We start from the raw sequence: 23,745 nt of genomic DNA, 5'->3' as shown, positions 1-23,745 counted from the left end.
CTGTCTCATTAATCTTCTGGTCTTCTACCTGTGTTAGAAATAATTTACTGATTTATATGTAAAGTCATTGTCATCACAACGCACGTTAAATGATGATGATGACTTTACATATAAGGCTGTGAGCTGGTAGAATCATTAGCACATCAGACAAAATGCTTAGCAGTATTTCATGAGCCTTTATATTCTGAGTTCAAATTCTACTAAGGTCAACATTGCTTTTCATCCTTTTTTTTTTTTTGGTGGGCGGGGTCGGTAAATAAAGGCTTCTTTCAGTTTTCCATCTACCAAATCCACTCACAACGCTTTGGTTGGCCTGAGGCTATAGTAGAAACCACTTGCCCAATGTGCCAAGTAGTGGGACTGAACCATGAACCATGTGATTGGTAAGCAAACTACTTACCACACAGCCACTCCTGTGCATATTTTGTAAGCATGTCCACAAGTGTTAGCCATATGGAATTTAAAAAGTTGCCCAAGGTTGTAGTTCAAACCAGCCAGATTCAGCCTCTTAAGCATACCCTGTGATATCATTCTAAAAACGAACGTGCACACACACACACACACACACACACACACACACACACACACACACGCACACACACACACACACACACAGAGTCAGAATCTTGAAGCTATGAGGTAATGCCTGATTAATTCAAAACAATGTGAATAAATAATCGTTCCATTTGTCCGAGTAATCTGAATGCTAAGGGTCTGAGGTGAAACTGAGATGCATTTCAGTGTTAATTTATCTAAAATGGATAGAGCCATGCAACACGTCTTCTTATATGGGCAGGCATAAGGTCAGAAATATATAAAAGAAAGGTGAATAGTTGTTTGGTCAGACCAGTAAAGATTTGGCTAGCCACAGCATGGTACTTAACACTTAATGAGTGAGGCAACATATGTACTTAGTGTCAATAGAATAGTTTGTGTAATCATTATGTAGTAGAAGAAACTGACAGTAGTCCTAAGTTGTAATATACTTTGTCAACGACATAATATATTTGTAGTAGCAGTAGTAGTACAAGCTGAACTGTGAGCAATATTTTATCTCACACGATAACAGTTTGGGTGACAGAAATTCATTATTTATTCTGTGCTTAAGTATTCTGTTTTCAAACAGGAGTCTATATTGCAGGCTGAATTTCGTAATGAGACAATATGCTTATTATACATATGAATATGTATATTTTCAGCGGACTCCTAACCCTAACCCTAACCCTAAACAGCGCGTGTGCGTATTCTTTACCTTCGCGTATACGTACATATGTTAGTATGCACTCGACACACATACAAACATACACACACGTGTTGTGTGTATGTGTAGAGTGTATCCAATCCATGACATCGTAGAGCATGGACGTTAAATGACTGACTGATTGATCGATTGATGTGTGCGTGTGTGTGTTCACTTTTTATGTCTGACTGAAGCCGTCCTCCTCGTTATTTAATTAACATCCTTTACAAAACGATAGTGTGTAAGCTCGATTTTCAGTAGGAACTGCTTCACTTGCTTTGTTACCAAGACCCGTAGAGGAATCATTGACTTTGTACTCGACCACTTCTCCTCAAACGAAAAGAGGGTGTCAGGTGCGAGAAAGCAAATAGAGTTAAGTCCCTTGAACAAGGGAAATAACACATTCCATAAGTTTTTCGTCTGTCAAAGGGAAAAAAATCAATGAGACTTATTCTATTTTTTATTTCTGTAACAGCTGAGTAAAAAGATCTTTAAGTTGAGCAACAGATGTCTTGATATAGAGTAAATTATTCGTTATACAGTATTAAAGACAATAAAGATACAAAATAACAATAGAAAATCAGTCAGAGCTAATATTCTGCTTAATACCACAGATTTGCTTGTCAGTAGTTTGACCTTAACCAGTTGAGCATGTCCCTTGGTGGCTGACGATATGTGCATCTCTGATCATGAGCAGAAGTAGTCGGGGAGCATCATAGCCATGCGTTGAGAGGAATTTGTTGGGGTTTGAATAATTCACCTTTGGAAACATGGGTGTTTTGCTCAACATCCTTAGACAAACCTTATTCAAGGGCTTTTTGAGCGGGATGGGCTACTCGACCTAAAGAAAATTCTAACTGGGCCCCACCTGCGAGGTCATGCGCTGTTTATCTTGATATGAGATCACTATGTCGCACACATATGGTTGTGATGCATGTGCCTGGTGTACCCTTATCAGACGGGTAGTCATGATGGGTATAATGGGCTTCGTATATTTTATCCCAGTGTCACTTTGATGGCATGCACTGCTCTCTCACTCAATAATAATAATAATAATAATAATAATAATAATAATAATAATAATAATAAATGTCTAACATAGGCACAAAGCCACACATTTTGTGGGAGAGATAGCCAGAGGTTAAAAAGATCCAGCAAAACATTGCAAGACTTTTATTTTCTTCACTGTTTTGATATTTTTGTCATCAGGCACTCAATAAAAATAGCAATTTTTTCATTTATTCTGGCAACAAGGTCCCTTCATATGTAAAACAATGTAAATTTGTATATATTTTCCATACAAGAAATTAACTACCACTCCACACATACCCTGACATAATTAAATTAATTGTACAAAAAAGGACACACCACTCCCCCACACACTTGTGAGAAGCCACCACCAAGGTGGAATCATTATACCGTGTTGTTCCAACAGTATGCCTCATATTGGAACCAAAAGTTTCCATGAGCATTTGTTAGATGAAACTAAAACTATCCTACATCGTCTGGAAATTTTCGTTTCAAGAGATGACAGTCCACCAGTGAGGTGACCCCCACCCCAAAAGAACTGTGCTGTGTGTAAAGGATATTGCAAAGGAGAACACTTTCTTCTTTCAGGCTAATAACTTACCTCCCTTTTATATGGAAGCCTCTCACAGGTATATTAACAGTAGAGGTGTATGGGTCTGTTGAGGATAAAGGAATGTTGTCATTGAAACAAAACACATGTAGGAAGGGCAGCAGGAACACAATTGTTGATTGACCAAATGGTAATGAAGAATTATAAGAGAAGACCGACAAATTTGAAGATAGTCTGGATAGTTTATAAAAAAGTTCACAATATGGTGTCACATAGCTGGAGCAGCAAAACCATGGATTTTTATAGTATGGCTTACAAAGAATAAGTCCTGGGGTCGATTTGCTCGACTAAAGGTGGTGCTCCAGCATGGCCGCAGTCAAAGTGGTAACTAGTCACTGATCTATAAATTAGAAAATTACTATCTTTAAATCTCGTAACGAGAGATATTCAGCAACAATTTCGGACATTGTCTAAATGATGTGGACACCTCTGATGAGAACCTAATAATGTTCGAAAAATGATTAAGGTTGTTCATCATTTTTATAGGCGTAGGAGTAGCTGTGTGGTAAGTAGCTTGCTTACGAACCACATGGTTCCGGGTTCAGTCCCACTGCGTGGCACCTTGGGCAGGTGTCTTCTACTACAGCCTCGGGCTGACCAAAGCCTTGTGAGTGGATTTGGTAGACGGAAACTGAAAGAAGTCCGTCGTATATATGTATAGATATATAGATATATGTATGTATGTGTGTGTGTGTGTGTGTGTGTGTGTGTGTGTGTGTGTGTGTGTGTTCGTGTTTGTCCCCACCACCACCACCACCACCAACAACATCGCTTGACAACTGATGCTGGTGTGTTTACGTCCCCCGTAACTTAGCAGTTCAGCAAAAGAGACTGATAGAATAAGTACTAGGCATACAAAGAATAAGTCCTGGGGGCGATTTGCTCGACTAAAGGTGGTGCTCCAGCATGGCTGCAGTCAAATGACTGAAACAAGTAAAAGAGTAAAAGAGTAACAGTACGTCGGAGTAAACATTGTTTGCCAACATAACATGGTAGTCCTGGTTTAGGAGTCCTGGTTCAAGAGTAGGAGAGAAAAGTTTGTGTATCTTAAGAAGAAATAGATCAGTGAGGGCACTTACTCGAAGGTGCCATCAGTATAAATGCAATGGTTTGTCTTGCGCTGCTATGGGGCTTCAACTCCTGATGACGTTACATACAGACACCCTTAGGACATAGAGCAGCAGCATCATAACAATCAGATACCTTCATGGTATATAGGACGTCTTAGGTACCATTTTAGATATGGCAGGCTCCGTCCATGTGCAGATCTGACAATAACCAATTCCTTGTAGAAAGAAAAACAGAGAGGGAGGGGGTAGAGAGAGAGAGAGAAAGACAGTGAGAGAGACAGACAGACAGAGAGAAAGAGAGACAGAGAGAGAGAGAGAGACAAAGAGAGAGAAAGAGAAAAAGAAAAAGGAAATAAGAGAGAAAGAAAGGAGTACAGGACTGGTACTTCATGAAAGGTAGAGGCGATCTTAATGGCATTTGAACCCAGAATGGAGACAACCAGGACAACGTATACTGCATGATAATCTCTCTAAAGGTCTCGTGATGTGCTCACCTCTCCATCATATTCCTGTTAACATATGATCACCATTTTTCCAAGTGCAATAGAGTTTTATGCTTTGTTGAAGAACTTCTATACTTACCATATTAATTCAAATAATATTGGTTTCAAATTTTGGCACAAGGCCAGCAATACTGGGAGAGGGGGGTTAAGTCGATTCCTTCAACCCCAGTATTCAACTGGTACCTAGTAAGGCAAAGTCAATCCCAACAGAATTTGAACTCAGAATGTGAAGATGGATGAAATGCCGCTAAGCATCTTACCCAGGGTACTAACGATTCTGCCAGCTCACCTCTTTTAATTGAATTAATATTAGTTTCAAACCTCCAGGCGAAATGCTTAGCGGTATTTCGTCTGTCTTTACGCTCTGAGTTCAAATTCCGCCGAGGTCAACTTTGCCTTTCATCCTTTTGGGGTTGATAAATTAAGTACCAGTTGCATCGTGGAGTCATCTAATCGACTGGCCCCTCCCCCAAAATATCGGGCCTTGTGCGTAGAGTAGAAAAGAATATTAGTTTCAAGCATTGGCAAAAGGCCAGCAGGTTTGAGGGAGGGGGGCTAAGTCTATTCCATCAACCCAAGTATTCAACTGGTACTTATCTTAACAACCCTGAAAGGATGGAAGACAGTCAGCCTCAGCAGAACTTGAACCCAGAACACAAAGACGGGCCAAATGCTGCTGACCATTCCGCCTGGCACCCTAACGATTCTGCCAGCTCACTGCCCTTACTCTTTCACTTGTTTCAGTCATTTGACTGCGGCCATGCTGGAGCACTGCCTTTAATTGAGCAAATTGACCCCAGGACTTATTCTTTGTAAGCCTAGTACTTATTCTATCAGTCTCTTTTGCTGAACCGCTAAGTTACGGGGATGTAAACACACCAGCATCGATTGTCAAGCGATGTTGGGAGGACAAACACAGACACACATATATATACATATACAAATATATACGACGGGCTTCTTTCAGTTTCCGTCTACCAAATCCACTCACAAGGTTTTGGTCGGCCCGAGGCTATAGTAGAAGACACTTGCTCAAGGTGCCACACAGTGAGACTGAACCCAGAACCATGTTGTTGGTAAGCAAGCTACTTACCACACAGCCACTGACCAAATGAGTAATTAATGTTATTTTTTTTTTCTTCACCATATAATTAGTTTGAATTATCTTTTCATGATCATAAAATTAAATACATTAAAATGCTAACTTAACTGTAGTCTATAGTTTTGAGCCTTCTCTATAACATCTCGTTACTCTCCTCACATCTGTCAAATCCACAACTTTCGCACCTGTATCTATTACTTTCTCCAGCATCTTCCTCAATCTGCTTCTGTCACTTTAACCCCACCCCTATTAAAAAACAACAACACAGCATCCATGACTTTCAGAAACATTCTTTCACACTCAGAATTGCTGAAGCGAGGAATAAACTACCCAAATCAGTCGTTAGCTGTCAAGACATTACATCCTTCAAAATTTCCATGCTTTCCAAAATTCACCAACAATACCAACCCCTGATGCACCTCCACCTATTTAAAAAAAAAGAAAAACTTTAACTCGTTCACTGTTCACTTTCAGTGCATTATTCTATGCACTGTACATGCACTTTTGACTACCTTTTCTCATAAGCTGTGGTGCACCTGAGCACAGTATACAGTAAGTTTCCATTATTATTATTATTATTATTATTATTATTATTTATCATTATTATTATTAGCAAATGAAACTATATCATTCTGTACTTGTTTTCCGAATGCATAATATATCTGTACCAACACAGCTACCTCTTGTCCACTCATTGGCTCAAGCGTTTCATATCCAGCTGCTTTCAAACTCACCAGTGCTCTGCCTTTCATACTTGAGTATGATCTATTGGGCAAGCAATACATCATATTCATCTCATTTCTCTCCAGCTTCCACAAACCTTTCCCATTTAGTATTCAGGTCTCACAGCCATGCAGCACCACATTGCTTACGCATTTGTAAATAATGGATGTCTCTAGAACAGAGATGGACGTCTTGCCTCTGCAGCATATAATTTATGTTGCTTAGAATAAATGTGCTTATAATTTATGTATCTATAATCAATCTTTCTACAAAGAATTTCTTATGCATACGTGTGTTTAATAAACAGGTATAAAAGGATTGTATGCATAGCTGTGTGTGTGTGTGTGTGTGTGTGTGTGTGTGTGTGTGCTTGTATGCATGTGTGTCTAATCACGGAAAACAAATATAAAATGTTGATGATGACGATGATGATGATGACGACGATGATGACGACAATGATGATGATGTTGATGATGATGATGTTGTTGATGATGACAATGATGATGCTGATATTGACTGATATTATTTTGAGGTTCTATGCAAGTTCAGGAGATAAGGTTTCGTTTGATTTTATCAGGTCCCCTCCCAGCATGGCATAGATTTCCTCATACCTGCTGAATTTATGAATCTATGAATATATCGAGGTTCATTAGCAGGTTTAGAAAATCAATTAGCTTCAAGTACTACACTCTACTGAAGGAAAAATTGGGTTCCACTCGGCTAAGTTGCCCTGAAACATGACATGAAAAAGGAGTTTTGGTCCCCTTTTTAAAATTAAATGGATTACAAGGCCTAGAGCGAGATTCCAGAAAAAGAGCATTCACCACTTTTGTAGTACTCCCACTATTTTCCAAAGTCAAAACCACTGAGAATGAGTTCAATACCAATAATGAATCACTAAATATTGTCTTTCTCAACCAATGAACCAATATGGCATGAAAGGGGTGAAGTTAAAGAATACCTACCAGAACTAAAGCTGGTTTCACATCACTTGTTAGCTGTTTCTTGACCATTTCCATTCTGGCCAGTTTACGTTTACGTTCGACAGAGTTATCACCCTTGAGGCTGGCAGGGGTCCCAGGAATTGCAAGACTTTTCTGCGATGTTATAACCGTTCCAAGCTCAGGATGAGTATGTAGAAGATGATTGGCCAACGAAATCTTTTTAACACCAACTCCTGCAACAAAGTTTGCATTGATCACTTGAATTCCACTTACGATATTCGTACAAAGGAAGTCTTGAATTATACAAAGCAAAACATCTGCCATGAAGAATCTGAGTTCAATAACAAGTTTGGAATCCTCAAAAGAATCTTATATCAATAATTTTTTTAAGAAAATCACAAAATATGTTCTTATGCAATCTTGTTTATCTTATTGTTCCTGTATATTTGTGGTCTTATGCTTCATAAGAACTTATAATCAGAGCAATAGCCTTACCCAGTATAATGCATGTATATCTTAATCATTCTTTAAATCATTGTGGCACTCCGTCGCTTATGACGACAAGGGTTCCAGTTGATCTGATCAACGGAACAGCCTGCTTGGAAAATTAACGTGCAAGTGGCCAAGCACTCCACAAACACGTGTACCCTTAACGTAGTTCTCAGGGAGATTCAGCGTGACACAGAGTGTGACAAGGCCGGCCCTTTGAAATACAGGCATAACAGAAACAGGAAGAAAGTGCCAGAGCCTCATGGAGCTTCAGGTATTTTCACTCAATAAACACTCGCAACGTCTGGTCTGAGAATCGAAACTGCGATTCTATGACTGCCAGTCAGCTACCCTAACCACAGATTAATCTAACCATTTCTCTTGAGATCGATCCTGATACCTTCTTTTGCTACTCATTATTTTCCATGCCAAGATGGTTCGGTAAGTTTAGATTTCACAAATTTTAACATTTCTCTATTATTGATTTTACATTTAAACACCAGACAAATGTGAAGAAGAAGTAGAAATATGTTTCAGCTTAAATTACCGGGAGGTTAAGGTGCTAGACAAAGGATCACATGGTCATAAGTTCAAGTTTTAGTATCGTTATTGCAATATGCTGCTAAGCAAGCATATAACACTGCTGACTTCCGTTTATTGCCTGATTGATTAAAAATACGCTTCATTATCACTTCACAGTTGAAAGGTTAGATGGAGGGAAAACATTCAGTCGTAAAAATAATTGCTGCAACATAAAGATAATCCCACCCATCATACATGGCTGGGAAAGATTTATATATAACATTAACAGGAATGTGTGTGTGTGTGTGTGTGTGTGTGTGTGTGTGTGTGTGTGTGTGCATGCGTGTGTAATATGTGTGTGAGTGTGCATGTGTGTGTGTGTGCGTTTGTGCATGCGTATGTGAGTGTAAGTGCGTGTATATGTGTGCTTGAATTATAACAGAAGTTTAAGATGTGTGTGTGTGTGTGTGTGTGTGTGTGTGTGTGTGCGTGCTGGTAAAAAGCACTTGTGTTGGTGTCACATAAAAACGACCTGTGTTGGTACCAAAGAAAAAGCACCCATGCTGGTTCCACATAAAAAGCGACCTTACTGGTGCCGCATAAAATATGCCCATACTGATGCCACATAAAATGCACCCATGATGGTACCACATAAAAAACATCTGTGCTGGTGTCACATAAAAAGTACCCAGTACACTCTGTAAAGTTGTTGGCATTGGAAAGGGCATCCAGCCATAGAAACCTTGCCAAAACAGACAATAGGAGCCTGGTGCAGCTCCCCAACTTGCCAATCCATATAAAACTGTCCAACTCATGCCAGCATGGAAAATAGACATTACATAATGATGATGATGATGATGATGATAATATTAGTAAGTTACCTTGTTTATTTCCAGGGACTAGACTTCCTCCATGGAACTGAGATTCTCCTGTCAAGTGAGACGTTATCACATGTTTCTTCACAGAAATTTCATTTACCACTACAACAGGTTCATAGAAAAACAGAAAAAAAATAGAAATTTTTTACAAACTCCCTTTTTTTAAAAAAAAATGATATCAAACATTATTATTATTATTTTTACAAATTTTTATTATTTTTACAAATTTATTCATTTCTGAATCAATCTGAATTGGAGAAGTGTTAATAAGATTAAAAGTATTATCCGTGCATCCATCATAACCAAATACCACATGATCACCAAAGTTTAGTTCTGTCAACTAATGAAACACTCATCAATTTTATAGCAGTGTTACTGTGGCTTAGAGAAGACAGCAGATTCACCTTGAGATGCCAGCTTGCTGTTCAGTGAGGAATTGATCCCACTGGCCTCCAAGAGCTTGCAAAGGCCATGAACTTGGCCTGTTTTATGGACTAAACTAATTTAACATTCAATTTCTCTAAGGCAGCGAACTGGCAGAAGCGTTAGCACGACGGGCGAAATGCTTAGCGGTACTTCGTCCTCCTTTACGTTCTGAGTTCAAGTTCTGCCGAGGTCGAGTTTACCATTCATCCTTTCAATGTTGGTGATTTTGGTTAAATAGATGTCACTGACCTTTTTTAGATTCTTGAACATTCTTGGGTGGATATCCAATATTAGCCATTCTCAAGTGTAGTTGTCCTTTAGAAACTGCAGTTGAGTTATATGGCTGAATATCCCGCAGTTTCCCAATATCTTCGCCCATTTCTTGAAGCTCTCCGGATGATTCTGTAACCAAAATATCCAATTCCACAGAACACTGCACTGCTTCATTTCCTCTTCGACACAGGTACTAGTCCAAAATTAAAAGGAAAAAAGAAACATATTAAGAAGCAATTCTTCATGTGTATGAAAAGAATGGATCATCAATGATAAATGCCAATTAGGGTGTGAAACAAAGGTGTATTGGTGAAGAAGGCTGAAATCTGGAATTGGAAATAAAGATTCTAAGTTCAAACTCAGTCAAAAGTATGCAAAGAAATACATAGAATTCAGGAATTTTTTGATAATTAGAGAATAAATTGATTGAAATATAGACTAAAAGATAGACTAATAGGGAAGTGGTTAGGATATTGGGATACCAACTGGGATATCTCAAGTTCTAATCATGCATATCTTCATATGTATTTCAACTATACCCTTGATTCAATATTATTTTAATGAAGAAGTCTTGAAATGTGAATTAGATATTTATTTTATATTAAAACTAGTGTCCAGTATCTTCATTGGTTGCAAATTTCCAATTGACCAATCACTTAGTCACTCTCACCATCAAAACTTGGGATTTACTTCAAACAACACTGGATTTTCAATAATGTTTACATTTTTTATTAACATACATGAGCAAAAGATATACACATATATAGAAAGAGAGAGAGAGAGAGAGAGAGAGAGAGAGAGAGAGAGAGAGAGAGAGAGAGGCCTATATGTGTAATTACATCTGTATGTGCGTGTGCGCGTGTATTAATATATCGTCTACTTGTTTCAGTCATTGGACTGCAGCCATGCTAAGATATAATGTTGAAGGGTTTTAGCCAAACAAATTGAACCCTGTACTTATTTAAGCTTGTTACTTACTCGATCAGTCTGCTTTTGCCTAATGACTAAGTTATGGGGATGCAAACAAACCAACTGATTGTCAAGCAATGATGGGGGAACAAACACACATACACACAGATATATATACATACAAATATATATGAACAGCTTATTGGGTGACTTTTAAACTAGCTCCTGTGGAAGGCTCTTCACTAGGTCTTGGCCCCAACAACAACACTTCATGCATTGAGTACATATTAAATTTTATTAAACTTCACCAATATTTTTCAAATAATGAACAGTTTTCATCAAAACAATAATTTATCGACTTGGAACTTATTGCAAAGCTGCATGATAAACAGCATTTCACGTCTTCCCATTCAGGGGTCAGTACAATTTTTTTTTTTTTTTTTCAAATGACTGAAACAAATAAGAGAATAGCTATAAATACCTTTAAAGGGACAGAAGAAGAACCAAGCAGGAGCAAAGAATCACCATTCCAAACATCAATGTGAAGAATGTGGTGTTCTAAGTATTGCAAGAACAGTGGGAATTCACCGAGTTTTAAGAAACAAGGGTCAACGAAATAACGAATCTGAAAAAAAAATAAGAAGAAAAAACAGTAAAAATGTGCAAGACTTTTCTCAAGTTCCAAATGTGAATTTGTGTGTGTTAAAACTACATACATACATACATACATACATACATATAAACATACATACATACAAACAAACAAAAATACCCTGTTGAAATTCCAATGAAGGAGCCTTGGATCTAGGTTAGAAACCGGTTCTTTCTCTATTGGCAAGAAATCTTGAAATAAACTGAATAATGACATACATACACATGTATGACATACATACATACATACATTCACACACACACACACACACACACACACACACACACTATGGGCTTCTATATAGTTTCTGTTAACAAATCTCATTCACAAGCCTATAAAAGAAGACATTTGCCTAAGGCACAACACACTGGGATCAAACCCAGAACTCTACGGCTGTGAAGCAAACCTCTTAACCACACAGCCATGACTCAAACTAACAAAAAAAATAACAACTTAAAAAGAACCACAAAACACAAAACAACAATGACTAACTTCGAAACCAGCTGAGCCTTTCGACTTGAGATCCCCTTTATTTATTTTGTGTAAAATACTAAAATTGGTTTGGTAATTCTCTCCTTTTCCTTTCTTGTCTTTGACTCTCCACAACAATAATCTGCAGAAGAGAAATAATAAAAATAGATGATGTTATATTTAAAGATGGTCGTCTATTTTTTCTTGCCAAATAAACTGACACACTATATATTTGTTCACCACTCATTTATTGTTCTTATTTTATCTTATGTGCATTGTCCGGAAATCTTTTGTTACACTTCTGTGACCTCTTCAGCGACTCTTCAATCCATGTGTATTCTAGTGTTCTATTTAGTCCATTCTATCTTTCTAAACAGAACAGGAGGATACACATGGATGGAAGAGACACTGAATAGGTCACAGATGTATGACAAAATATTTCCAGACAATAGACATAAGATAAAATAAGAATAATAATAAATGGGTGAAGAATGAATATATAATGCATCAGCTTCGCCTTACTGGCACTCGTGCTGGTAGCATGTAAACAAAACATTGGACTGACTCCTGTGCAGGTAGCACGTAAAAAACACCATTTGAGCGTGGCCGTTGCCAGTACCGCTGGACTGGCCCTCGTGCTGGTAGCACGTAAAAAGCACCCACTACACTCTCGCAGTTGTTGGCATTAGGAAGGGCATCCAGCTGTAGAAACTCTGCCAGATCAGATTGGAGTCTGGTGTAGCCATCTGGTTTGCCAGTCCCCAAGTCAAATCGTCCAACCCAGGCAGCATGGAAAACGGATGTTAAATGATGATGATGATGATGATGATGATGTGTTTATTTGGCAAGAAAAAAAAATGACCCTCCCCAAATATAACAAAATCTGTTGCAACACACAATTTCACATCAGGAATCTTGCAAAACAAATTCATAAACATAAAAATAGATGAGGTTTCAGTTTAATTCTAAAACCTAATCCTAATTCCTGGATGGAGTTATAATACTTGGTTTGTGTTGCTAACACACTTTGGGGAGGCAGAACTCAAGGTCAAAATACTTATTTCTCATTCAACCCTGCAATCCTGAAAATGGATTCCTCTGATCATTGAAATATCCTCATCACCATCACCATCATGTTTTCAATGGTGGTGTGGCTTGGATGGTTTAACAAGAGCTGTATCGGACCCCCATTGTCAGCATTGGCATGGTTTCAATGGTTGGATGCTCTTCCTAACATCAATCACTTAAGAATGTGTACCAAGTGCACTTTCTTTGACACCGGCAGCAGTGAAGCCAACAAGTATGTATTTTTGTTTTCTACATTCGACATATTTTTACAATACCAACAACCAAAAATAATACAGCATGATAATTGAAAAAGGAAAATTGTTTTCATCTAAATGTGTATGGCAGAAATCTATGATGAAGTAATTAAGATCTCAACAGATTCAGTCAAAATTTTGGTTTCCATTGTGAATAGAAACCACTTTGTTTGTTGTGTTATCAAAAACTAAGTATCATATCTCTCTATTACACCCAACATTCTCTCAAATATTTCCAACGACAATGCGAGATAGATGCTTATTTATTTCTGTTTTCAAAAATCCCAAACTGTCCAACTGACTCAAAACGGAATTAAAACCAAGAAGATAAAGAATCAGAAAACCAGATCAATGGTTCATATCGCCATCATCTGTACTGCACCGTGTCTAAGCCTATAACACTTTTAACTCCCTGTTCAATCCATACATCTTCAAATAGCCACTACGAATAGATGCAGCTCACTCTAAAAGCACTTGGTGTACTATATAATTTATTCCTTTCCACTGAGAATAATATAACCAGTGCTAGGGCAGCAAGCTGCCAGAATCGGTAGCACGCCGGGCAAAATACTTAGCAGCATTTTGCCTGTCTTTACGTTCTGAGTTCAAATTCTGCCGAGGTCAACTTTGCCTTTCATTCTTTCGGGGTCGATTAAATAAGTACCAGTTACGCACTGGGGTTGATGTAATCGACTTAATCCCTTTGCCTGTCCTTGTTTGTCCCCTCTATGTTTAGCCCCCTGTGGGCAATAAAGAAATAAATATAACTGGTGCCTCATAAGAGTATAGTGTTGAGTGTAAACACTTCGATATAGTTCAGGTAAAATGGGGCCCTCTCCCCACAACTAAATCTTAATGAACACCACCACACAGAAGTAGTTCCCAAAATTAAGTAAGTTCATAAGGTGTCAAGCTGGCAGAATCATTAGCACAGCAGGCGAAAATGCCTGGTGGCATTTCACCCATCTTTACATTCTGAGTTCAAATTCTGCAAAGGTTGACTTTACTTTTCATCCTTTTGAGATCAATAAAATAAGAACCAGCTGAAGACCTGGGAAAATGTAACTGACTTACCCTTTGCCCTCCCCTGAGAATGCTGGCCTCAACTAAAAGGGAGAGAGACATTCACATCTACAAGGCAGTAGACAACTAGCAGAAAAATTACTGTTTTATATTGTCAGCTTCATTTTGCTTTGTCCATGGCTAAGACACACCATTCTCAATCATTTAATCCATTTAGGAGTAACAAATATGATAAAATAGTAGAATAGCTCACCACTGTAAACAGTATGATCATTGTAAAAGAAAAAAATGTTTTGGTAGATGCAGTGCCAAGTGGATGTGGATTTGTAAGCTTGAGTTATAAGAAAAAGTAGAATTTTGATTTCTATGTCACTCGTTCAGAATGGTTTAAAAAAAGTAAATGACTCAAAACTTTGTTAAAACAGAATTTAATAAACTCTTTGATATCTGATGAACATAAAAAGGATAAGAGAAAATATGGTGAGAGAACTTACCGTTCTGTGGTTACCGGTGGATATTTGTAGAACTGGAAAGTGAAAAATACTGATTGACTCTCTTGCTCAGTTTCAATTTGTTGTGAGTCAAATATTCTGGGTAAAAAATAAGAAAAAGCAAAATATAAATTAAAACTTCTAAAAAGGTGATTTGATTTTTTTTTTTTCTGGGTTAATTCTATTTAACTGAGGCATAAAATATGATTAAAGAACTAAAAAAAAAAAAGATAATACATTCAGACAAAAACCAATTTGGGGTCTAAAATCCTTATAAAGATAGCATTCACTGCCAAGGGATGTGTTTTGAATTCAAATCCAGGTGTTTTATGATGCTATTAGCCAAAATATTTGCTTCGGCTCATTTTATTTAGGTCAATTAAAATAAAGTATCAATCAAGTATTGAGATCAATTTATATTCTACCAAATTATTCAGGTGTGAATGAAATCATAATAATGGCTTCTGATTTAGGTTTTAAGGCCAACAAATTTTGATGGGAGTGAGTTAGTCGATATCATCAACCTGACGACTTGAGTGGTATCTATTTTATCAACCCTGAAGGGATGAAAGCCAAATTTGATGGAATTACAGTGTTAGAACACAAGACCTGTTAATCAGGAATAGACGGACAATCATCAGAGAGTATCACCAAACATTTAGTCCAGAAGATTCAGCTCTTAACTGATTAAAATATGTATTAGAGGTGCTAAGTAGTGATATGTTACGAGTTCAAATATGCTTGAGACAGATTTGAACTTGTAAGAAAGACATTGACTGCATTTTGTCACAGAGAAAATTTCTCACTGTAGACCAGCGGCTGTCAACCATTTTTTATCTATGAACCCTTTTGATTATTCTTGTTCTTGTTCTGGTGGTCCACCATAACCATAAGAGACTGGACAGTGGAGAGAATACAAAGTCCAAACTGTCAGACTGGAACCCATATGATTCCTCTCTGCATATCAAAGTGTGTTGTACTGGACCTCAGTGAGACAAAAGCATGGGATATATGGAATAATATTTGAAACACACTCAGTCATTGAAACCTGCTCAGTCAAGTATAATCTGAAGCTAGAGAACAACACCAATTTGAGATTTACCTGTTGATAGCCAAAAACTGGAAAATGATTTCATTACAAGAAAGTGGATCTCGATGACTGGAACTCATATCAGTACCTAAATCAGCTCTCTCTGGGTTGACAACTTCTGCAGGGTCACCATTTCGATCTAAGATTGGTGGGAAACCAGAATTGAACAGGAGATTGTAGGTACTCCGCGACAAACTCTTGCAACTAAAATATCAGTAAAAGAGAGAAAAAGAAATAGCTTTTAACTATTTTGTTTTTTATATTCATTTTTATTTTCTGACATTTTTGTGACGGATTTCAACAATGCAAAAAGTTAAGATTTTTCAACTTATGGCCAAAACTTTTTGCCAGAAATTCATTGGAAGCTATTTATGCCTGCTTAAATGTGGATGTTCGTTTAGAACAAACTCTGCTGCAGCGGTTACCATGAGAAACTCTCCCACATTAGATTTTGGTGCAACATGCAAACTTATTTATATCACTAACAGAGAGATAACTCCCCACCAACTGCAACACCAAGACCACCAGATCACATGATTTTGACCTTTCTTAGTCTCATAAGCGATAGACACTCAACCACTAGAGATAGCTTAACAAGGCCATAGGAAAGTCAAAATCACATGGCCTCTGCACTGGAGATGGTAAAGATTTGTCTCCCCGTTAGTGATATAAATTAGAGACATTTTCCATCAAAAGCCAATATGGGAGATATTCTCATGGTAACTACCACAGCATAGTTTGTTCTCAAAGAACATCTGCATTTAAGTGGGAATAAATATTACCTCTCAGTATTAACACAGCTTCTGTCACTAATAAATATCATTGGAAGCTGTGAAAATTTGATGTAAAGGATGATATTGCAATTAAAATATTAATTTTATAATTCTGAAAATAATAACCTAATAACATTTTGGTATTTCTTTTTCTAATATATCAGTTAAATTTTTTTTAAATTTATTAAGCCTTTGAATAACACCAAGGGAAAGTTAAAATATTATCAGTTCAGTAAATCCTTGCAACCAGACGGCACCACCCTCCCTCATCCTGTCCAGCTTTGAAGCAAGAAACCCTCCATGTGGTCAATTGATTTGCTGTAAATAGCAATCAAATGTAGTTCTGGATACAATACTCACCTGAAAAAAAAGCTTTTGATCATAAGTTCACTCCATGAGGCCATACTTTGTTGCTTTGGTGTCATGCTTTTGTTTTCATTTTTTTTTTCCCCATTTAAAATTAACCTGATTCCTTTTACTGTAGAAATTTTAACAATGCAAACTTTAGAAAACCATCCAACCAACTCATTGGTGAGTTGTCAATCAGGTACACATCAAAACTAAATTATTTTGATTAGAAGAGAAATAGTTATAAACACTACAACATTAAATCTCTCTCTCTCTCTCTCTCTCTCTCTCTCCCTCTCCCTCTCTCACTCTCTCTCTGATAAGGAGGATTTACATAAATTACATAAATTTACATAAATTACTGTTGGGAAAGAAAAAGAGTCAAGATTAAATGCAAGTTATACATAAGTGAGTTTTAAATTACTGAAATAACAAGTAATTAAAAATGTGACATTTCATGTGAAACAACCTAATAGATATACATATGTGTGTGTATATATAAATTATACATACACACACACACACACACACATTTTTTAGATAGTTATAACTTTTCCATACCGTAAATGTTAAATAATTTAGGATGGAAAATCAACAAAATTGGAATACTAGCTCTAAATGACAGAAGGAGAAAATTGAGATGAGTGTTGTCTGCTGGCTTTGCAAGAAAAGCTATCCATAAATAAGTTAAGATGAACACCAAAGATATAAACTAGTCTATGTTAAAAAGACAGAGATTCTTTAACAGATATATAATGTAACTAAAAAATAATACAGTGTTGAAAATGTTTTACTATAAGCTAATAGTAGAAGACAAACACAGACCTGATAATATCATCAGTCTCAAAGAATACGCATTGCAGTGCAGATTAATCTACCCATACCAACCTACATTAAAATAATGTTCTTAAAATAACACTGTGAAACAAAATTAAATTTTTTTTTCTTTTGTTTTCGGTCAGTAAATGTTATTTCCTAGTTGCTTCTGTCTAAAAATCAAAGGAAATGACCACTATTCCTTCCAAGCTTTGCTTTTCTGACCTGAACATCAATGTTTGCAAACTGACCTATTTTCCATTCCATTTCAGACAGATTCAGTGCTGAGTCACTGAAGCAGAAATATCTTTATAGCAAATATTCTGCTCAATACCACAGATTTGCTTGTCAGTTGCTTGACCATAACCACTTGAGCATGTCCCTTAGTGGCTGACAATATATGCATCTCTTATCAAGAGCAGGAGTAGTTGGGTAAGCTTCAGAGCCATGTGTTGAGAGGGATTCTTTGGGGGTTGAATAAATGTAAGAAAAGCAAAGTTTGAAGGAAATATTAGCCATTTTTCATACTTTCTAGGGGTAAGCAAGAAACAACAGTTGCCCCCCCAAAAATCAGTCTAATGATATTATACATCCTACTCTTCTGCTTGCTTTTCTTTCTCATTCCATCTTGAACACTACCTCTTCCCTTTCACTCACCTTGTCGTGTGTGGTGCCTGTGCTAGGACAGGATTGTGTCTAGAAGTTGGTGTCTGATGTAAAAATTCTACTGGGTCAGGGACAGTAGCAGCTGTCAAGGACGCAAATTGCTGTTAACAAGAAAATACAAGACTGATATAGAGAAGACCTAAGATGAATGACACAGACAGGCAAATGCATATAGAAGACAGCATGTGTGCATATGTGCATGTTCAAGTGTGTGTGTGGGTGGATGTTCGAGTATGTGGGTGTGTGTGTGTGTGTGTGTGAGCTTGTGTGTATGCAAGAGTGTGTGCATGTGTGAGTTGAGTATGTGCATGTTCAAGTGTGTGTGTGTTCAAGTATGTGTGTGTGCGTGTGTTCAAATGTACGTGAGTTCTGTTGACTAACCTGAGTTACTTCTGATACTTGGCCACCAGCCACAGACACCATGTTTTGCTTGACAGGATGACTGTAATGAAACGCAGGCGATGGTGCCAACTGCTGCTGATAAAGGGTCACTGGTGTGACAGGTGCTGGAACCAACTGGGGTTGGTGCTGATAAACTGATACCGGTGCAACAGGCACCATTCCATAAGGAACTGCTGACATCTGTGAAATGGCAGTGTTGGTCTGGTAGCTTGGACGGGCTACAGGTTGATGGCTTTTTACAGTCTGGTTGACAGCAGAAACATCCACAGCTTTGTTTGAAGGCACTTGTCTACTGGAAGAAAAAGTTTGCATGGTTTAGCTTTTACATGGAAAAAAAACAAAATCAATGATATGGAGCACAATAATAAAGACTTACAATTCCTTCCTTATTCAATCCATCTTTTGTCATTTGAAGCCCAACCACAAGATATTCATTTCAGGATCATGAGTGAGCCACCACAGCTTCACATGATTGGTCAATAAATTGACCAACCAGGATGAAACTGGGGTGGGTTATGGCTCCTCAGATGATCTAAGATTCACCCCCTTTTTGCCCAGTAAAAACCATTAACATAGAATGCAGGGGTGAAAAAGGGGAACTTCCTGGAAAATTCCAAGTAGGGTGAATTGAGAGGGAGACGGAGAGGAGGGGATGAAGTAAAAGTCCGAGGAAGGGGTAAAAAGGGAGAACTTCCTGGAAAATTCCAAGGAGAGGGAGTTGAGAGGGAGAAGGGGAGGAAGGAAAGGAATGACTTCCAGGAAAAGGCCAAGGAGGGGGTGAAAAGGTGGAACTTCCTGGAAAACTCCAAAGACGAGGGGTTCCAGAGGAGGAAGGGGAGGAAGAACTTCCTGGAAAAGTCCAAAGTGGGGTGTGTGAAAAGGTGGAACTTCCTACTAGGTTTACAAAGAATAAGTTCAGGGGTTGATTTGCTTGACTAAAGGCAGTGCTCCAGCATGGCCACAGTCAAATGACTGAAACAAGTAAAAGAATAAAAGAATATATAATGTTCAATAATATACCTGGAAGACTTTACAGGTAAAGGTGGAATGGCTGCATTCTTTATCTTGGCTTGAAGTTCTCCAACAGAACCAGACCCTTCACTTTGGTTCTTATTGAAGGAGAAAGAAAAAAAGAAAAAGAAATATGAAAAGAAAGAATTCAAACAAAAACAAAGAAAATAAAAACAACAACAAAAAACACTGCAACACTATCTTAGTCCTTTCCTAGTAACATAATCTCTTCTACTCTAGGCATAAGACCCGAAATTTTGTGGGAGGGAGCCAGTCGATTAGATTCACCCCAGTATGCATCTGGTACTTAATTTATCGACCCCAAAAGGATGAAAGGCAAAGTCGACCTCAGTGGAATTTGAACTCAGAATGTAAAGACAAGACGAAATACCGCTAAGCATTTCACCCGGCGTACTAACGTTTCTGCCAGCTCACCTCCTTTCCTAGTAACATAATACCACACAACTGCACAGCTCCGCATCCAAACCCAGCTAACATCCTACATTTCTTATTACACCAGTGTCTTCCTCGTTAGAACCATCATTAACATATATTATCTATTTACTAAACATAGTTCTCCAACTTCCTCACAGAGAATGTAGATGATTGAATTGGTAAGATGTTCCTCTCAAACAACCACATTACTTGCCCAACTTCTCTCACCAACTACCAACCTGGAACCATAAAAAGTAAAGATTCACCATATTAGCTTCAACGGTTAGCTCTGTCTGTACCCCAGTGCAGAAAAGCCATACATATTATCAACATATATTAGAGATACATACATTATTTATGCATAAATTATGGATACAATCATTATTTCAACAAAGATTAAGGCACAAGTAAGGTCACCAAGTACCTGCAGTTAAGCAGATTCCACTCCCCCAAAACGTTACCTCTCACACTGTCCATCAACAACATGCTACACATCCCAGCAATACTCACTCCTATACAGATAGTGCCACCCTTCATAATTCCCTAACCTTCAACACTCAAACATTATTCACAAGCAACCAAGACACCTCATGCCTTACCTGCACCAACTCCATCAACTGACAGCTCAAAAATATCACCACCCACAAAGTAATACCAATTACACAGGCACACAAACATACACACACACACACATATATATATACATATATACGACAGGCTTCTTTCAGTTTCCATCGACCAAATCCACTCACAAGGCTTTGGTCGGCCCGAGGCTATAGTAGAAGATAATTGCCCAAGGTGCCACACAGCGGGACTGAACCCGGAACCATGTGGTTCATAAGCAAGCTACTTACCACACAGCCACTAAACTGTGACAGTTTCTTGGCAAACTACATACAAAAACAGTTCAACTTTTAAATTGATATCCATTTCCAAACGGAGCCCCTGTAATAAATTATACGGTAGTTAGGTAATACATACCTGTTAGGTAATGCATACCTGTTAGGTAATACATACCTGTTAGGTAATACATACCTGTTAGGTAATACATACCTGTGTGTGCAACATAGCATAGAATTGGATATTTCCTGGGGCCATTCGAGCTAGGTGCTTATCATACATATCAGTTAGTGGTCCCCTGTACACAAACACTTCATCGGGATTTCGACTGGGTCCAGCAATAAACGGGATCACGTGGACATCCCCAACCATTTCTTGACCAGGTGCTGAGGAGTCAAATGGTTTCCATATGCACCATCGAAGAAGGACGACTCTTTTGAAAGCCCATGGCATTGATCGAACAAACTGGAAACAAAAAATAGGAAACAAAAATAGGAAACAAAAAATAGGATCTATAACTGAAGTTATATATAAGCTATGTATACATTTATACATAGTGTGTGTGTGTGTGTGCATGTATGTGTGTACACAAACACACACACAAGCATGCACATACTGTATATATTTATATGCATATATACTCTGGAGGTGGTAGGAGAGAGTATCATTTAGTGAAGGAGGGAGGGGCGGCACCCACGACCCTCCGGGTTTTTGTTCCTCTCAAACTGGAAGACTAACCAAATGTAAAAGCTGCTTATGAATCCAACCGGAAAATGTAATGAGCTGCTTCTGAAAGGAGACCTAATAAAGGAGATGCCTGAGGGCTCTAAATCACCTCACCCACTCACTCCCACCCCTGCAAAACCCTCCCCAGGAATATTTGGTGGGGAAAAAAAATGGATGGATGGATGGACAGGTGGGTGGATGGATGGGTGGGTGGGTGGATGGGTGGGTGGGTGGATGGGTGGGTGGATGGATAGGTGGATAAGGAAAAGTGTGCGATGGTAATGACAGTGATGTTCAGTCTGAATCGGTGTCGGTTGGAGGGAGGAAAGAAACACAGACAGAAAGGGAGTCCTTCCAGGGGTGAACAATTGTAAGAAAAACAAAGGGATTGGGGAAAAGTGTGAGTCGTAAGCGAGTTTGAGAAAAGAGAGATAAGGTTCAGTTCTAAATTGGGGACAGAGAAGCAAATGCATTCAATAGGTTTGTGTAATGGTTGCTACCGAGTCGGCAATGTTCAGAGAAGCAGAAACTATAGCAATAGCAGCAGTAGCAGCAGTAGTAGTAGTAGTGGTGGTGGTGGCGATGGAAGATAGGTTGCAGTTCAATGAATCAGTTATTGCTGTAACGTAATTATTGAGCGAAGACTTGTCTAACAGGCAGATAAGTGAAGACAAAATGGATACTATTTGTGTTAAATACAATGATGGCAAAAATAACCAACATCTATGTCACCAACATGCGTAATGGAAGGTTTAGTTACAGACGACTGAACTCAGAAGCAATGAAGTATGAATTCATGCTTTGGGAAAAGTCAGCAGCTGAAGTATTTTCTGAAGCATAAAGCTCGTTTGCATGTCAGATAACGATTGGCTTCTGTTGTTCTGGTTGATACCGTTAATAGTCAGTGCAAGACCACTGACAACTAGGAACACCTCTACAACATGAAGGTACATGGCTTAGTGGTTCGGGTACTCAGCTCACAATCGTAAGGTCATGAGTCCGATTCCTAGCAGTGCATTGTGGGCTTCAGCAAGATGTTTTATTTTTATTTCTTATTGCTCGAGTTCGCTCAGCTGGCTAAAATGAATAGTACCTGTAATTCAAAGGGCCAACCTTGCCACATTCTGTGTCATGTTGGATCTCCCTGACAACTATGTAAAGAGTGTGCATGTCTGTGGAGTGCTCAGCCACTTACCCTTTCATTTCACAAGCAGGCTGTTCCATTGACCAGATCAACTGGAACACTCATGTTGCGACTGACAGAGGGCCATTTATCTTCTACAACAAACAACTAAACCAATAAGTGAGTTCTTATAAAGCTAAAGATATTGGCAAAAAAGACCACCCCCACCAATTTAAGATGAATAATTTAGTCCTAATTCATGAGTTTCCATAAGTTTGCATGCCATGAGTAGAACAGGAACCGGATCTTCTAAATTAAATCTCTGGCTGATTCAAAGAGCTGAAAACAATAGCTGTTTCTCAAATGGGAGGACAATCCAAACGTGTAAGATTCCTCTTCTCCCCCCCCCCCCTCCAGCCCAAAAACTTATCCAAACTCATCGAATTCACTTTATAATTTCTACTGATAAAAACCAACTTCACTTCCTCCGGATTTTTTTTGTGCATGCTGGCAGGGGTGGGGGTGGGGTGTAAGTATGAGTTAGAATGGTTATGTGTGCATGTGAGCATGGGTGTGTGTGCAAATGTTGGTGTGCATGTAAGTGTGGGGGGGTGCGAGTATGCGCATGCAAGTGAGAATGAGTGTGTGTATGTGTGTGTGTGTGTGTGTGTGTGTGCGAGCATAGGTGTGTGTATGTGAGAGCATGTGTGTGTATGTGTGTGTGTGTGTTTGTGTAGATGTGTGAGTAGGTGTGTATGTGTGTGGGTGTGGCTGTATGTGCACACAAGTGCAGGCATGCGTATATGTGTATGCGCAAGCATGATTGTGTGCATGAGCA

The 23,745-nt window shown here is 38.4% G+C and overlaps 1 protein-coding gene across 2 annotated transcripts in view; it reads right to left on the bottom strand.

The window, feature by feature from the left end:
* Positions 1–23,745, bottom strand: part of LOC106880142 (nephrocystin-4) — a 130,201-nt gene that overhangs the window by 76,528 nt on the left and 29,928 nt on the right. The window contains exons 9-19 of one of the 2 annotated variants that reach the window (XM_014929973.3): positions 21,272–21,523; positions 19,793–19,881; positions 18,752–19,064; positions 18,362–18,471; positions 15,780–15,971; positions 14,681–14,776; positions 11,863–11,983; positions 11,200–11,343; positions 9,786–10,002; positions 9,114–9,212; positions 7,243–7,454 (exon numbers count right to left, since the gene is read on the bottom strand). In XM_014929973.3, coding sequence (XP_014785459.2) covers positions 7,243–7,454; positions 9,114–9,212; positions 9,786–10,002; positions 11,200–11,343; positions 11,863–11,983; positions 14,681–14,776; positions 15,780–15,971; positions 18,362–18,471; positions 18,752–19,064; positions 19,793–19,881; positions 21,272–21,523 — 1,845 coding nt within the window. The remainder of the gene's footprint in view (positions 1–7,242; positions 7,455–9,113; positions 9,213–9,785; positions 10,003–11,199; positions 11,344–11,862; positions 11,984–14,680; positions 14,777–15,779; positions 15,972–18,361; positions 18,472–18,751; positions 19,065–19,792; positions 19,882–21,271; positions 21,524–23,745) is intronic. The other variant, XM_014929974.3, reaches the window with a different exon arrangement.

Source organism: Octopus bimaculoides, chromosome 12, assembly GCF_046866305.1.
Source record: "Octopus bimaculoides isolate indiv1 chromosome 12, ASM4686630v1, whole genome shotgun sequence".
Taxonomy (NCBI): Eukaryota; Metazoa; Mollusca; class Cephalopoda; order Octopoda; family Octopodidae; genus Octopus; species Octopus bimaculoides.
This window is presented reverse-complemented; position numbering and strand designations above follow the sequence as displayed.